At 33.0% G+C, this 16623-nt stretch overlaps 2 protein-coding genes across 3 annotated transcripts; both read left to right on the plus strand.

Moving 5' to 3' along the window:
* Positions 1 to 2409: 2409 nt before the first annotated feature.
* On the plus strand, positions 2410 to 5664 carry LOC109804782 (galacturonosyltransferase 8). The gene is made up of 3 exons (XM_020366632.3): positions 2410 to 2821; positions 3581 to 4831; positions 5154 to 5664. The coding sequence occupies exons 1-3, from the start codon at positions 2687 to 2689 to the stop codon at positions 5427 to 5429; spliced, it is 1662 nt and encodes a 553-aa protein (XP_020222221.1). The 5' UTR covers positions 2410 to 2686; the 3' UTR covers positions 5430 to 5664.
* A 1140-nt stretch (positions 5665 to 6804) lies between these two features.
* Positions 6805 to 16044, plus strand: LOC109808867 (uncharacterized). 2 transcript variants are annotated; one of them, XM_020372036.3, is made up of 9 exons: positions 6805 to 7282; positions 8606 to 9325; positions 10307 to 10402; positions 10477 to 10560; positions 13631 to 13865; positions 13953 to 14113; positions 14522 to 14800; positions 15109 to 15291; positions 15751 to 16044. In XM_020372036.3, the coding sequence occupies exons 1-8, from the start codon at positions 6950 to 6952 to the stop codon at positions 15157 to 15159; spliced, it is 1959 nt and encodes a 652-aa protein (XP_020227625.1). In that variant the 5' UTR covers positions 6805 to 6949; the 3' UTR covers positions 15160 to 15291; positions 15751 to 16044. The 2 variants fall into 2 exon arrangements, with proteins under 2 accessions (XP_020227625.1, XP_020227633.1); XM_020372044.3 differs by having other exon boundaries at positions 15109 to 15287.
* Positions 16045 to 16623: the final 579 nt, after the last annotated feature.

The raw sequence follows: 16623 nt of genomic DNA on the forward strand, positions 1-16623 counted from the left end.
TTGATTTGGTGATGTCGTGCCCAAATTGAGTGGTGTTAACATGATTAAGACAAAAACAGCCAACCTATATGATGTTGAACGTTGGTTTAATGATGTTGAGTGCGAGTCAGACATAAGTTCTCTACTTATAATGGGGTTAGGTGTGGGCTTAGTCAGATTAGGCATGATTGCAATAGAGGTCATGGGAGGTTATTTGCTTCAATCACGTCAGACGGGAGTTTAATAGAGTTGGGCATGGATGAGTCTGAGAGCTTTTTGTCTCAATGATGTCGATAGTAGGGAAAATGACGTCAAGTGTGGGTTTACCTTATATAAATGTATTGTTTTCTTTATAAAAATGGTGAAGATGTATATGTTAGTTAAATTTATTATATGTTATGTGTTGATATATGTTTTTTTTTTCTTTTATACGGTGATTTGAGATAATGTACATAAATGGTTCTATTATTGTATTGGTAAAACGATGGTGTTGAGAATGCTTGAGGCATTAACACATGTTCTGTTGATTGACTCGAGATTAGGTGAGTGCATATATTTAGAAAGTTTGATATCTCATTGTGAGGATGTTGTGTTGGTGTTCTATGAGCCTAAATGTTGAAAACTCTCGTTGAGTAGTTGATTCTTGAAGCGAATAGTTAAGTCTCCTATAGAACTTTAGTTGATGCGGTATGGAGCAAGGCCGAAGTATATCAACTATAAATGAGCACAATATAAGGTTTAAGTTGAGTTATACTAATTACAAGTGACTAAATCAAGTAAGGTATAAGATTGAAGACCAAAATCCCTTAATAAGTATTGGAAGGTATAGTATTTTTAGGGTAGTCAATGGGCTAATTTCATAGATGACTTAGTTATACAAGTTGTTGTCGTAGTAGACTCACACTGAAACTGTTTTACCCTAAAAAAAATAATAGACTTCCTAATTTAAGTGACGAAATATGAGAAATCATGTTATCATGGATTGATATCCAAGTTGACCATTGATCTAACAGGAGCAAAAATATTGTGTTGGTTCAGTAGAATTAAATAACTTAAACTATTCACCTTTATTATAGAAGATTTTTGTAATTAAATATATGACGGTGTATGTAATTGAGGTGTTATGCGTATAATATGTCAAATTTTGGTATAGTTCATATGCTACGTGGATTTGTTGTTGAATGGCATGATTATTGGTGTAAGTTAAGATTATTGTCTACCTTTCAAAGTTGTTGAATGTCATGTTGAGGTGTTATGTTGTGTGGTTCACATATGAGTATTTGGTAATATATTTGTATTTACTTCGATACTTGATATATGCTTATTCTCTCAATATCAACTTTGCATATTTCTTTGTAGTTGGACTATGACAATCATATTTATATGAGAGCAATATAAGATTAGGTTGGAAGCGATGCTTTTGAAGCCATGTTCGATGATTACTGTGGTGACTTTTGAGCTACCCTAATGTAATTGATTGTTAGTTGTGTTGCTTGATTGACAACTTTTTTTTTTCAATACTAAATTATTATACATATTTTTATACTTATATAATGTTATGTTTTCTTTCAATTATTGTTGAAATTGTACATACGCACACACACACACATATATATATATATATATATATATATATATAATATTATGCATATATCTAAATATTGTATATATAATTATTCAATAATATTTAAATTATTAAGTATAAAAATCACCATAGATTATCGCACATTAAAAGAAAATTTGCTAAAAATATATATTCATATATATATATATATATATATTACTTATAGATAGTTAGAAATTAAGAAAAAAAACATATATTGTGATACTAGAGTAGTCACTAACATAAAAAAAAAAAAATCGACAAACTTCCGTAACATGTAATACTAACTTGTTTAAGGATCTAATTAAAAAAAAATTATTTAAAAAATATTTTATAACAATTTAATATCAAGATAAAAATGAAGATAAATATATTAAATTTTACAAATATTGAATTTGACTTACATATACGATATAAATCATGAATTTTTAAAGTCTTATCTAACATATGTATAATAAGTTATTTTAAAAAAATATTTTTGTAATTTTTTAATACATTATAATAAATATAATATAATAATCTTATATATATATATAATTTTATTTAAATAATTGATTTTTTAAGTCTAAAAGACTCTTTCATGTATTTTTACCCTGTGCATGAGATAAAACTCAAATACAATGTTATATTAAATTTATTAGTTTTATTAATTAACAATGGATTGTTTTCATTAATATTCAATAATTTATAAAAATTAAGCTCTTTATTTAATCGTTGTTCTTTTATTTAAAATTTATAACTGCCATGCCAACTAATAATTGCTTAACTTCTTCCCAAATCCTCAAAAAGCTTCTGAAATTTTTTTCTATCCATAAGCGAACTCATTATCAGGAGTTTTACAACTCATGCTCAGTCAAATAAGCTAGGGTTTCTCAAAATTAAATAAATACATGTCTATTATTATTTGTTTTTTTTTTCACCAAAAAAAATAACTTTTGTTCTTTCAAATAAATAACCGGAATTCGAGTTAAACTCAACTAAAATTTGTGAGATATGTGCGAAGAATGGGGTGAAAGAGAAAATCTGAGTTGAGTTGTGGGAGTAATGTGTTGTTTTTTCCGAATCAAACAATAGATCATCACTCTCTGTGATTCACTCACCAAAATGATGAATAATGTATTTCCACGTTCCAGGAAACCAACTTCCACACTCCCCGCTTCTGCTATCTCCATCACCTTCTGCATTCTCTTCGCTCTGCCTTTCCTCTCCGCTACGCATTCTTATTCTTCCAAGCACACGGTAACCTTTCATTTTTGCTTAGTGAATTTTCAACCCCATCATCATTATTATTATTATTTTTTTTCCCTTTGCGATTTTTCCCGCGGAACATACATATTTTCTTCAATCTATCGATTTCTGTTTTTTTTTTGTATCTTGGGTTAGTTTAATCTGAAGAAAAAATGTTGGGGTGGGGTTAGTTTTGGATCTTATTGTCGGGATTCAAATGGGTCGGGATTTGATCCTGTTCGAATCCAGTTGCGTGCTATTTTTTTTCTTCTTCAAGGAATAGAGATGGCAATGTTACTAGAAATGATTTTTTTTTTTTGGGTTTTTTCTAATCTTGAAAAGTACAGAAATTTGATGGAGCTAGACTAATTTGTTGTTGTACTTTTGAACTAGGCTTGATGCGTGCTAATTTTCTCGTGAGACAAACGTGGTTTGTTTTGTTTTGATTTGTTCTTTTAGTCCGGGACATTTCCAATTGAAATGTCACTACTAGAAAGGGAAAAAAATTGCTAGTTTTTTTTTATAATTTTTTTGCATGAGAAAGGAAAAATATAGTTGTTGTGCTCTTAAACTAGCCTTGTTAATTTTCTTGGGAAACAAAAAGGTTTTGTTTTGATTTGTTCTTGTAGTATGGGAAATTTTCAATGGAAATGTCACTACTGGGAAGGGAAAAAGTTTGTTATTTTCTTTGAACTTTTTTTTTTTTCCTGAGAAACGGAAAAGATTTGATGAAGCTGGGGTTACTAATATGCTATTGTGTTGGTGAACTAGGGTTCTGATGGTGGTGTTGCCCATGGATTTGAGTCAACAAAGAGATCAATTCTTGCTTTGAAAACGGATCCCCTTAAGCCTCACTTGGACCAGATACGTAAGCAAGCTGATGATCATCGCTCTTTGGCTCTGGTGTATGCTTCCTATGCACGCAAGCTCAAGCTTGAGAGCTCAAAGCTTGTTAGGATTTTTGCAGAACTATCGCACAACTTCTTGAATCTAATGAGCAAACCTCAATACAGGACTCTTTTCAGCAACGATGCATCCCCTGTTGATGAATCTGTGGTTCGCCAACTGGAGAAGGAAGTGAAGGAGCGCATTAAAACCACACGCCAGGTGATCGGCGAAGCAAAGGAGTCCTTCGATAACCAGCTCAAGATTCAGAAGTTGAAGGATACAATTTTTTCAGTGAATGAGCAGTTATCCAAGGCAAAGAAGCAGGGAGCTTTCTCAAGCCTCATTGCTGCTAAGTCAATTCCAAAGAGCTTGCATTGTCTCTCCATGAGGTTGATGGAAGAAAGGATTGCCCATCCTGAGAAGTATTCTGACGAGGGGAAGCCTACACCTCCAGAAGTTGAAGATCCTAACCTGTACCACTATGCCTTGTTCTCAGATAATGTCCTTGCAGCATCTGTTGTGGTCAATTCGGCAATGAAGAATGCGAAGGAGCCGTGGAAGCACGTGTTTCATGTTGTGACTGATAAGATGAACCTTGGAGCAATGCAAGTAATGTTTAAGTTGAAGGATTATAATGGTGCACACATTGAGGTTAAGGCAGTGGAGGATTACAAGTTTCTGAATTCTTCTTATGTGCCTGTCCTTCGACAATTGGAGTCTGCTAACCTGCAGAGATTTTACTTTGAGAACAAACTTGAGAATGCTACAAAGGACACAACTAATATGAAGTTTAGGAATCCCAAATATTTGTCAATATTGAACCATTTGAGGTTCTACTTGCCAGAAATGTATCCAAAGTTGCATAAAATTTTGTTTTTGGATGATGACATAGTGGTTCAGAAGGACCTTACTGGGCTATGGAAGATTGATATGGATGGCAAGGTGAATGGAGCTGTAGAAACATGTTTTGGGTCATTTCATAGATATGCACAGTACATGAATTTCTCCCACCCCTTGATTAAAGCAAAATTTAGTCCAAAGGCTTGTGCATGGGCTTATGGAATGAATTTCTTTGATTTGGATGCCTGGAGAAGGGAAAAATGCACAGAAGAATATCATTACTGGCAGAATCTGGTAAGACTTTTATTATTTTACCACAACTCTTCAGTTCTCAAGTATTTTGCATTCTCAAACAACATATTGTAACATGCAACCCCAGGTATTAAATTATCATTAACCCCATTTGACATTAATTGATGCCTGTTGATATTGTTATGTTAATCATTGCATCACTAGCAGAGTTGCTAGAGGCTGCATACTAAGAAACTAATAGAAATAACAACCCTGTATGTTATGGTCTAATTCTCATCAACTTATTTCATTTCCAATCATTTTTATTTTTTATGTTGAGCTTGTATCATTTCATTTTTAACACGGTGTGCTCATGTTGCTGCAGAACGAGAACCGGACACTATGGAAATTAGGAACATTGCCACCAGGTCTAATCACATATTACTCGACAACAAAGCCAATGGATAAGTCATGGCATGTTTTGGGACTTGGCTATAACCCAAGCATCGGCATGGATGAGATTAAGAATGCAGCAGTGGTGCATTTCAACGGTAACATGAAACCTTGGCTTGACATTGCAATGACTCAATTCAAGCCACTTTGGGCAAAGTATGTTGACTATGAATTAGAGTTCATTCAGGCCTGCAATTTTGGTTTCTAAATTTTCTTCTCGGTGATGCTGTGTCAAGCGTCACAATAGTTTATTTGTTGTTTAGTTTTGATATATATTGCTTTTACGTTTAGCAGAATTCCTAGCTGTTGCAAGAAAAACTCTTGCTTCTTTCTAATTGTAAAATAATTTAGTATAGTTTCTCTCACGTCATTTCTTCATAACATTTATGCAATAATGTTTTTATTTATTTATTTAATTTTTAAATGTGGTTTATCCTGAGCAATACATTACTGAATTGAAAGTTTTACCTTCCACGGTCCCACCTTGCAATACATAATATTTACGAAGGTAGAACCGAGTTTACAAAGGGGGAAATAAAAAAAAAAGCAAATTCCAATGCACATTTGGCGTTCCAATGGTTATCAGAAGAAAAAAAAAATTTCTTCTACACGATAGTCGACACCCATTCATGGACTTGATTTATAAATAAATATCTTTTGTTTGTGTTATTATATTATTTTTCATAAAAAATGTATTAGAATTATGTTGTTATTTATATTTTAAATATTAAGCATTTTGAGAAGTATGAAATTATAAAATCTTAACGATTGATTTTTTTAGAGTTTATTTTTTTACATTATTATTTTTAAAAAAATTATATCATCAACCAATAAAAAGAAAATAAATCATAATAAATGTCTTTTAAAATAATTATTGCTAAAGTTCACACACTCACTCATGAATAACATTTTGTAACTTTTATAATTATATTATAAGTATTAAATATCAATCAATTTTATCGGTGATTAATTCATGTTTTATAATTAAATAGTAATATAAAATTTCTTTACATTATTAATATGTATTATTTGTTTTATATATTACTGCTTCATTTTAAATGTTAAATCTATATTTATATTTACTGTGATCATTTTTTTTATTCACTGGATTTACTGTTAAAATAATGTCATTTTATTTGATAAAGATTATCAAGTTATATTTTTATGCAATTTTTTTAAAGACTGCAAATATACTCTACGAAGGATATCTTTACATGTTTCAATTTGCAACATAGATTTATTGCTCTATTTCCACGTGTATATCAACAGCTAAATATAACATGCATCTTTGAAAAATCTAATTATTTTAGTTGTTCAGAGATTAGTAAACTAAAATTTGAGATACAAATTATGTCTCATATCATTTGTGATTAAAATTAAACGCATAGTTTATAGTTAATAATACGAATTTTAATTACACAAGACTCATTTATTTAAAATATGAAAAATAAAAGTTTAACCTGTAAGAAGCGGAAAATGAAAGAAAGGGCGCCATTTTCCAAATTCTGAAATGGGGTCCAGCCGTCGAGGTTGAACAACAGCAGTCCAATCTATCTATTATATTATCCGTTCACCAAAACTTGACACATACTCGCCCTTTTCTTTATTTAAATCCTATCACAAGAAGCAATAAAAAAAATTCGAAATAAAAGAACACAAACATCTCTCTCTTCTGGCATCGCAATCGTGGAATGAGAAGGTTTCCGCGCCTTCTCCTCCGCCGCCACCATGCCAGCCACTCCTCCCTCCGCCGATCTGATCCTCCGCCGCCTCGCCTCCTCCGATACTGAAATCAAGCTCAAAGCCATTCGAGAGGTCAAGAACCAGATCATCGGAAACCGCACCAAAAAGCTCTCCTACATCAAGCTCGGCGCCGTCCCCGCCCTCGCCTCTGCTCTCGCCGAAGCTGACGCCGCTTCCGCTTCCGGCTCCAGCCTCATCGTCCAGTCCGCCGCCGCGCTCGGCAGCTTTGCCTGCGGCGTCGACGCCGGCGTCCGCGCCGTCCTCGACGCCGGAGCTTATTCTCATTTAATCAGGCTCCTCTCCGCCGCTGACAACAAGGTCAATTCGATTGATTATCTTTTTCATTCGTAACAGTTTTGCTTAAGATGAAATTGCAATTGCAAGAAATCGAGAAGCACTATTGGAAATTACTCAGGAACTGAATAACTCGCTTGAAAATAGTTTATGTGCTTATCTACTAATCAACTACAGTTTCAAGAGTAGACGCATCTTGGATTGTTGTAATTTCGTCTTTCTGTGTTTTTGTTAAGTTGCTAGTTGTTGATGCATTCTTTCTTTTTCTTGCTAGGTTTTTTATTGTTACTACTTGTTACTAGTGTGACAAGAAAAACTACGTGTGTTCTTGCTTAGTGATGAACACGATTATGCAATTTAGGAGATTCATGGTAGGATGGATTGGGGATGGAAAGGGATAGAAAAATAGAGCGGTAGAGTGATTGCATAATTCACCTATAGGTAGAGAAATTGGAAGGGCCGAAACTTGGCTTTGTCTCCTCTGCATGGTAGAATTGGAATGAAAGAAGAGTCTAGTTGTTAATCTCCTGGTAACCTATGTTTTACTATCCTTGCATGAAGCATTTTTGAGTGCAACATATGATTAGATAAATTATATTTTTGTTTGACTGCGAGTGGTGGGCATTTGGAGCTGTTGACAAAGCAGTCTCACTTTGAATTTCTCTTTAAGGGAAAAATTCATTGAGGATAATGGCAACCCAGTCTTCTTGCATGCTTGGCTCTTTACTTGCTTACAAATACAAGCAAATATACATTGATTTTCACTTCTTCCTTTAGTTTTCACATATGGTGTAAAATCATCCTTGATTTGAAGAAGTGGCAGCTTCTAATTACCAGAGGTGTTGACGAATCCCCATTTTGTTGGCAAAACCTCTTCATGAAATATCAAAAAGTCAATTTAGTTATGATAAACAGAAGTTGTGTGGGGAAAATATGTGTATTATAATCTAATGCGTCTACAATCTTTATGAATTGGTTGTGATGGTGTGTAGGCATTCATCCTAGTTCAATGCAGTCAGAGGGGTGTGGACATGATTTGCCAAGTATAACTACTTTGTATATCTATTCTGTTTTAAGCTATTTGCTTTCATATTTTAGTGCTAGGGCGAATGGACAGAGGTTACAGGAAGCACATTTATTATTTCAGTGTTTTTTACCCTTTGAATGTGGAATACTTTTCAGTACTTCTTTATGCCTTTTATTCTATGTTGGCATGAAGTAGGTAGAACAAAACATACCTGTCCTTAACCCTTGTACATTAATTATTATTGTGATATACGATATGCCTGTTCTTTATTTATTTCTTTTTCGATGCCATCTAATTAACTTTTTCCGCCTTGATTTCAGGTTGTGGATGCTGCTGCACGTTCTTTACGAATGATTTATCAATCAAAACTAGCTCCAAAGTATGATTTTTTTAAAGAGCAAGACAAACATTTTCTTCTTTCACTATTGGAAAGTGGGAATGAAAATCTTACTGGACTAGGTACAAGCATTGTTATTCATTCTTGTGAGACAAGCGATGAACAAAAAATATTATGCTCTGATGGTGCTTTAGAAAAACTTATTAGCCTTCTTGATGGTTCTCTAAGCCAGCGAGATTCTAGTTTAGAGTCTGTTGCCACAATTCTTAAAAACAATCCAGAGGTTGTATCTAAATTTGTGGACCTTCAAAATGGAAGATCTTTGAGTTCAGTAATCGAATTAACCAAGGACAGATATCCTCGAACAAGGTTATTAGCATGCTCGTGCCTGATTTGTGTAAAGAATTCATCTTTTGCCTATCTTCAAGATGTAGGAATCAAAAGCAAATTGATATATATTTTACTTGAGCTCCTTGATGATTCTGGTCAAGTTGGAGATGATGCTTCCTTTGCTTTTTCAAGTTTAGTTGCGGAAAAAGAAGATTTGCAGAGGTTAGCATTTGAGGCAAATGCTATTGATAAGTTCTACGATCACTTGCAAAATCGCGCTTTACATCCCAAACGCCTCGAAGGGATATTTCTAGCCTTGGCACATCTTTGCTCAAAATTGGAGTGCTGCAGGTCTATGTTTGTTTCATTGCAGGTCTGTTGTTTCATGGAAACTACTAGTAAATCTCATATATTTGTTGCTAGCAACTGTTTTTTAGTTTTCGCCATCATATATGATTGTCTTCTTTGTTTCAGACTCAACAAATGGAAATTAAAAAAGAAAACTGCAATTGGCTGTTTCTATAGCAAGTCTTTAGAGTTTTGGTTCTTAATTTCTTACCTTTTCTTAAAGCACCTTACAATGGGATTAGTTGAAGTATGAAAGGTAGCAGGCGATACGTGGTTGGAGATAATGGACAGGATTAGTAGTTAGGATTTACAAATTCTAATACTAACAGACTTGAAAGTAGCTTTCTACAGAATGTTATTACTGAGTTTTTTCCCTTCTTGTCCCTCCTTTTCTGTGACAGATTGTAATTTTGGATATGTGAATGTGGTAATGGTTTGTCTTCATTTTGTAGCACATGAAACAAGCATGAAGCAACTATTTTTTCATGTCTGTGTGCCTACAGTTATTTTCCAGAACAATTTAGTTTATCTGTCAACCACAGTTTAGGGTTTTTTATGATTCAGTCTTGAAATCAAGGCTGTGGGTTTCAACTGTCTTTGATTGATTTATTTATTTTTCATTAGTGGGTGTGCTTTATACACAATTGAATGGTTAAAATTTTTCGAGTTAGTGTCATTAGGCAGATATTTTTCTTACTGGTAGTACTTACTCAAAGGGTATTGCAGTTTCTGTGTAAATGTGGCCTTCGCTTACTTTTTCAGCATAAACAACTTACATGTGATATCTAATTAGGTTACCACTTAGCTTGATGTCATGATACTGAATTATGGGTGGAAGTGAATTTGGACATTTATTGATGTGTTTTATGCATTGTGTTTCTTCCAGGTAAATGATAAGCAATTTGTGTTTCTTCTCAATCTTGTAATAGAAAAAAAAATACCAGTAAACTATGACCTTAGATACTAAGTCCACTTGCAATTTCTGCTACACTGTTTGTGAATACAGGTCGTAAATATATTACTTGATGCCTTAACACATGCTGATGCAAATGTGCGCACTGCAGCTTGTATTTGCTTAAAAAGTGTCTCTCGCTCAGTCAAGGTGTGTAACTTGTGACTAATGGCACTCTGTCTTTCATGTTATGTATAGCATAGTTCTCATAAAATGCCATTCAGATTTTGAGTGCAGGTTATTTCATGAATGAAAGGATTATGGCTCCTTTGATTCGGCTTCTATCTGATCCTTCTACTTCTGTCCAAGTACGTCTTGTGATATTTACATGTTCCTATTTCTTGTATTTTAGTTAAATCGAGTACTTGGTAGCTTTCTTTCCTTGAGAAGTGCAGAAAGGAAACTTCCAAGCAATCATGCTAAAGTGAAATTTAAACTGTGGAAACTGAGGGTTAAAAAACAAATTACATTTATAATTTTAAGGTTAATATGCACAAGTTATTCTTCTGATGATAACTATATCCTATTCTCTTACACCATGTATTGATTGTAGATATGCTTGAATTTGAGTTGTTCAAGGATTAGGTTTTTTTCTTGACTGCTTGATGGATTAAGTTGGTCTAGTTCTTATTAACTTGTTATTATTTTCCTAATAATAATTCGGAAGGTGTAACAGAGTTCTAAAGGCTTAAAAAGTCTCAATTAACTTCCATAACCAAAACATAAGTTCTAACATCCATAATCAAAACATAAGTTCTAAAATCCATTATTAAAAGATAAGTTTTAGTTAAATCCAATAATTTCACAAGACAAACTCAGCTAAAAATCCAAAAAGCACAAGCATAATAAAACAAATAATGTATTTATGCCCAAAGGGTCAAAGTGGTGTCAAATTCAGGCAATTTCAAACTTTCCATATCTGTCAATTAAATAAACACAACAGTGTAAAATTGATTAATACCAATCAAGTGAATCAACAACCTTAGGAAATTGTATCAATATGTATATGGATGACAAGTAAATCCATACCTGTGGGTAATACTCAAATCTGTCCCGACAAAATTGAGAAATACCTAGTTTGACTCAATACAGGTACAGGTAATATCCGATTTATTAAATCACTGATTTAATAAATCTGGTACGGGAATGGGGATGAGTATATGCTTATCTGTCTCGTACATGTTTCCACTTTAAATTTCTAAAACAATTTATTTTTTAAAAAATTTACTTCACATTTATATAATTTTTACTCTTTTAAATTTATGTCAAATGGAACTTAACTAATGTAATTTTATAATTACTACTATATGTTAAAATTTTTGTTTTTTATTTTTTTAAAAAATATTTAATTAATTTTTAGGTGGGTACTAGTACATTAGATACCCAACGGAAACAGGAATGAGGATACAAATTCCATTCCCGTCGGGTATGGGGACGGGTATTGTGAAGTGCATACTCGCCTTGCCCCGTTGCTATCCATATCATATGTATCAATTTTCCATAAATAGAGAGTAAAAGAGAGACCATGGGCCATGGCAATTAAATAAACACAGCAACAACATCAAACTTTCAATATCTGTCAATTAAATAAATGCAACAGTATAAAACAGATCAATATCAATCAAGTGAATCAACAACCTTTGTGAATTTTATCAATATGTTGCCACACATTCACAGTTCACATTAACCACTATGCCAACTCCAATGGATGCATGAGCAGTTCTAAAAAAAATTGGAATGTCACTGTTTTAGCACGATCCCTCTGTAATATGTAAGAGGTTACATCTTATTATATGAGCCGAATATACAAGCAATGTTGAATTGGATGAGAGTCTTCACAGTCCACACTAAATTACTTTATTATTATTCTCTAATTATACCATATATGGCTAGCATATAATTAAATAGTGAATTTCTACCAATAAATAATCTGAATGAAATCAATGAATATATAATATGCAGCATTGAAGTTTACTAGTTAAGTATGTTTGCAAGTGTGCAACAGCCAGCTGGACAATAGTGTGCTGTGCACCAGGACAGATTCGGCAGAACAAGTATGTCATGTGCACTGTGCAGCACAAGGTTGAGGCAAAAAAAAGATAGAGATCAGAAGCAGCGCTGTCTTCGACCAATATAAGGAAATAATAACACTAGCATTGCAGTAATTAAAGAAATACTTACATCAGATGGAGAGACAACCAGACTAGGAGAGATGCATAGCACAGTGCTACCAGTGGTGTTGCTGCACTGGTCGATGACAGACGAAGCAGCGGTGGCGAGCAAGGACAGGGCAGCGCTGTTTGGTGATGGTGGTGGACAAAGCTGGCCGTGTTGCCGTGTCGGCTAGGGGCACTGAGTCGTGTAATAGGGTTTCATTCGTAAACTTGTTCCCAATTCCAGAATGCTAAGGTCGAAGACAGTGCTGATTCTGATTTGTACCTTTATTTTTAATGAAACAACGTTTCAAGTTTTTGGAAAAAAAGAGAAAAGAGCATGACCCAGCCAGGACAGTGACACACCTGGTCACCAGTTTTCACAAAATCTATCCAAGTCAACCGATTCTCACTGGATCTGAGACATGTCTAATCCAAATGGTGGTTTGGACCGGTTAGGGGTCTGGTTCCCGGGTCAAATCAGTCCAAGCTGGGTCTGATAATACTTGTCCTAATTATAAGAAACATAGACTCACTTTTTGATGTACTAATTGATAATTTCCTTTTATAACTTATTGTAAAATCTATTAACAAGACATGCACTCATTCTCCGTGCAAGTAGATGCATCCATTGGCCTATTAATAATTTAACTCACTAATTGTTGAGAACAATGATCTCTTTAATTACATGTAATGTCAATAAATATAACTGCTACTTAAACTATTTAATTTATGCGTATTTTTGGAATAAAGTTTAAATTGATAACATTATTGATTAAAATTAACTAACTTAACTATCATTTCTCTTGATGAATTGTAATTGATGCTGAGTTAGGGGGAGCTGACTTAAAGTGCTAGTTTTGGATTAAAATGCTGTACAATATGATATTCAGAATTAAGCATTCAAAATAGACTATATTTAATATTTGAACCATGTCAACTACGTAAAAAAATGGACGTGTTACATGAGGATCTGGTGTATTGTTAAATAAACTCCAACTACTGAGCACTAAAGTAAATGAGGTTATCACAAATGAAATGCATGTTTAATGACAATTTGATGCTTAACTTTAATTATATCCTGTATGACCTTTTCTCAACAGCACTTCATTTTTCCCCTCTTTCAAAAGTTATACTATTACTTATGGATCATATTCAAAGAGATTTTCCCTCATTAGTTTTGTTAAAATTTAGCAAGCATAGCTTTTTTTATGTTGTCTTCCAGGTTGCTGCCCTTGGTGCTATTGGCAACATAGTGGTTGACTTTACACCACAGAGGTCAACATTCACGCAATGTGGAGGTATTAAGGAGCTTGTTCAATTGACAAAGTCTATGGATGCATCTTTACGGTTAAATGCTGTATGTGTCTTGAAGAACACAGTATTTCATGCGGACAAAATGTGTAAGGAAGGAATTTTTATGGAGTTGACAGTATCTTCTTTAGCTAGCCTTATCTGTGGTAATGATCTTCATTGTCGGTGCATATTTTTTCTGATCAATTGGTGTGAGCCAAAGAAAATTGTTATTGATTCTGTATACTCTGCAGATCCTGAGCCTTCTGTTCAAGAACAAGCTCTGACCCTTATGCGCAATCTTGTTGATGGAAGCATGGATTGTGTTGAATATGCTTTTGCTGGAGGTGGTATCATACTGGATGCTGTTGGAAGGCAATTGCAAAAATTTTCAAAATTTGGAATTGGGATACAGGTTGAAAATAACATTTGAGACAGTCATTGGTGGAATACATTCATTACAATTGACATTAGTATCTATGTTCCAATGTAATCATACATATTATGATTATGTTAATAATGTTGTTTGAATGATACAAGACATTTATAATATAAAGCAAACATTTAAACTTGGTTCAAGGTTATGTAATGTAATAATTAAAACTGTTGTTACAGTCTGTTGTTATTTGAATCTGACTCGTTCAAATATCCTATTCAATCTCAAAGGGAAGTATAAAGGGTTAACAAAGTATTTTTCTTCTCCTGAAAATATGGAAATAACTAAATAACGCAATGAGCATATGAAAAAAGAAAAGTGCAATTGTATTGAAATCTTATTCTTCAAGTTCAGGCTGATTGTTATTATTTTTTATTTTCTGTGCAGGCAATGTACTTACTCGTCAATATTGCAAGCGGAAATGAGACTCATAAAGATGCCATCATGCAGCTACTCTTTTCACAAGCAGAAAATGTGTCTCACTCTTTCTTCAGCCGGTTTTTACGGAGCTCTGATAATATTTTACGCACAGCTGCTGTTTGGATCATAGTAAATCTCACTTCTCTTGCAAGTCCCGGTGCAATTGATAGGATTGTGAAACTGCATAATGTTGGCATTGTATCTCAAATAAAGAGGATGGCCAACGATCCTTGCATGGATGTGAAGGTCTTTTAATCTTCATTCTCCAAATTACCCTTCATGTTAATTGATGGAATTGAAAGATCTTAATTCTATGGGAACTTGATTTAAATGGGGATACTCCTTTTAGAAAGCCATGTGGTTGATATTACGAGAATAAAAAGGGTCATTGGAAATAAAATTTGAATTAAATAAGTGTATTTTGGGAATAATTTCATTAAATATGGTGAAATTAGTTAGTATTTTGAACTACCATTCTTGAGTTTAGATTTGCTTACTTTCGAGTCTTTAGCAGTACTTTAAGTCATTTTGTAAATTTTCTTTTGTTGATACAGCTTCGTGCAAAACAAGCACTTGGGCAGATTGCTACTCTTGGTGATAGTTAATTGTAATCAGTTGCTCCATTCGATGCCCATGGGCTGCAGGCAAAGAGAAATCTGATGGAATTTATGTTCTCCCAATTCCCAACTTATATGTCATGTGTATCCAGCCTTCTGCTTCAGCATCAAGTATGGTAGGTATGTTTCAGTGGATTTGCTTCAACGACTTCCTTGCTGTCTGTCCTAGAAGTTCATTTATATTCTATTTATGAGGGCCACTGTCAAAATTTATTATATGCTACTGAAAATTGGAATTTTGACTATTATTAAGTTGTTAATATCTGCTTAACCTTAATTAGTTAATATAATGGTGAAACTGTTTGAGGTTGGTTGTAGTTCAATATTCCTATGTTAGTTGGTAAGCAACTTTATAAAGATGAGCGGATGATTCTCTTTCTTTCATCTTTTTTAGATTTGTTCATATTTATTTAGGGTCAACTATCATGTAGTCTTTTGGTCTGGGATTAAGATTTATTTTTTTAGCTTTATTTTCTGTACCAGTACTAGTTTATCAATGGTATGTTTTCCCTTGAAGTTTTTTTAACAATATGGTATTATGTTCTTCTGTGTCAAATTGATACATGTTTCCCTTTGCAGGTGTATAAAATTACTTTTATTTTTTTGAACCAGTCAGAGCAGTGTGAAAGCTTTTCAATTTTGTAAGCACTCCTGACCAGGTTACCCCAAAGTCTCTTTCTCTTCTGCCCATATTGTGAATTTCCTTTTGTAAGTTGGAAGATCAAAGTAGATTTACAGGCTTTAGTATTGTACTATATGAGTATTAAATGTCAAATTTAGAACTTAGTTTCGACTCTCTTCTGATTCTGGTATGTTGACAAATGATGGAAATGTATGTGCAAGCAAATGTCAAGGAGTAGTGATTGAGGAATATTCTTGCATGTCTTGTAAAAATATCCTTGAAAAATGCCTTATAATTTCCGAACTTAATGTAGTTAATGTTATATGCATAGCCATCAATTAAAAAGAAATATTTTAAATTATAACTAGTCTGATTATGTTCTAATTCATTTATTTTAACTAAGATTTAAGTTGATTTAAATTTTGAAAAGTGAAAATAATCAACTTATTATTATTTAAAAGAATAAGATATGATATATTGCCCAAACGAAATATGATATTTATAGATATAATTTAAATTGACTTTAAGTTTTGATGGCGCTAATAATTTAACAATTTCATTAAAAATTTTAAGATTTCGTGTAATTTTTTTAATATTTCTTCTGTTTTTTTTTTTTAAATATATTTTTTATTTTTATTTCCCTCTCTCTTTCTCCTCTCTCTCTCCCTAATCTTTTTGTTCACTTCTCATTTTTCTCGTATTTTTTTTATCTATCAATATTTATGTATAGTTTGTCAATATTTATTTTTAATTATTAAATATTTAAAATTATTTTTGAATTATTAAATATTATCCATTGTAATTTTTTTGAGTTATTAAATTTAACTAAT

The sequence above is a fragment of the Cajanus cajan genome, chromosome 9, assembly GCF_000230855.2.
Source record: "Cajanus cajan strain Asha chromosome 9, NIPB_CcT2T_4, whole genome shotgun sequence".
Taxonomy (NCBI): domain Eukaryota; kingdom Viridiplantae; phylum Streptophyta; class Magnoliopsida; order Fabales; family Fabaceae; genus Cajanus; species Cajanus cajan.

What these genes read in the sequence shown, in the direction of transcription:
- LOC109804782 (XM_020366632.3), top strand. Translation starts at nt 2,687, where the DNA reads ATGATGAATAATGTATTTCCACGTTCCAGGAAACCAACTTCCACACTC. An exon ending in CTTATTCTTCCAAGCACACG is followed by an intron (nt 2,822 to 3,580) that starts GTAACCTTTCAT and finishes TTGGTGAACTAG; the next exon opens with GGTTCTGATGGTGGTGTTGC. An exon ending in ATCATTACTGGCAGAATCTG is followed by an intron (nt 4,832 to 5,153) that starts GTAAGACTTTTA and finishes ATGTTGCTGCAG; the next exon opens with AACGAGAACCGGACACTATG.
- LOC109808867 (XM_020372036.3), top strand. Translation starts at nt 6,950, where the DNA reads ATGCCAGCCACTCCTCCCTCCGCCGATCTGATCCTCCGCCGCCTCGCC. An exon ending in CTATGTTTGTTTCATTGCAG is followed by an intron (nt 9,326 to 10,306) that starts GTCTGTTGTTTC and finishes TTGTGAATACAG; the next exon opens with GTCGTAAATATATTACTTGA. An exon ending in AATTTGGAATTGGGATACAG is followed by an intron (nt 14,114 to 14,521) that starts GTTGAAAATAAC and finishes TTTTCTGTGCAG; the next exon opens with GCAATGTACTTACTCGTCAA.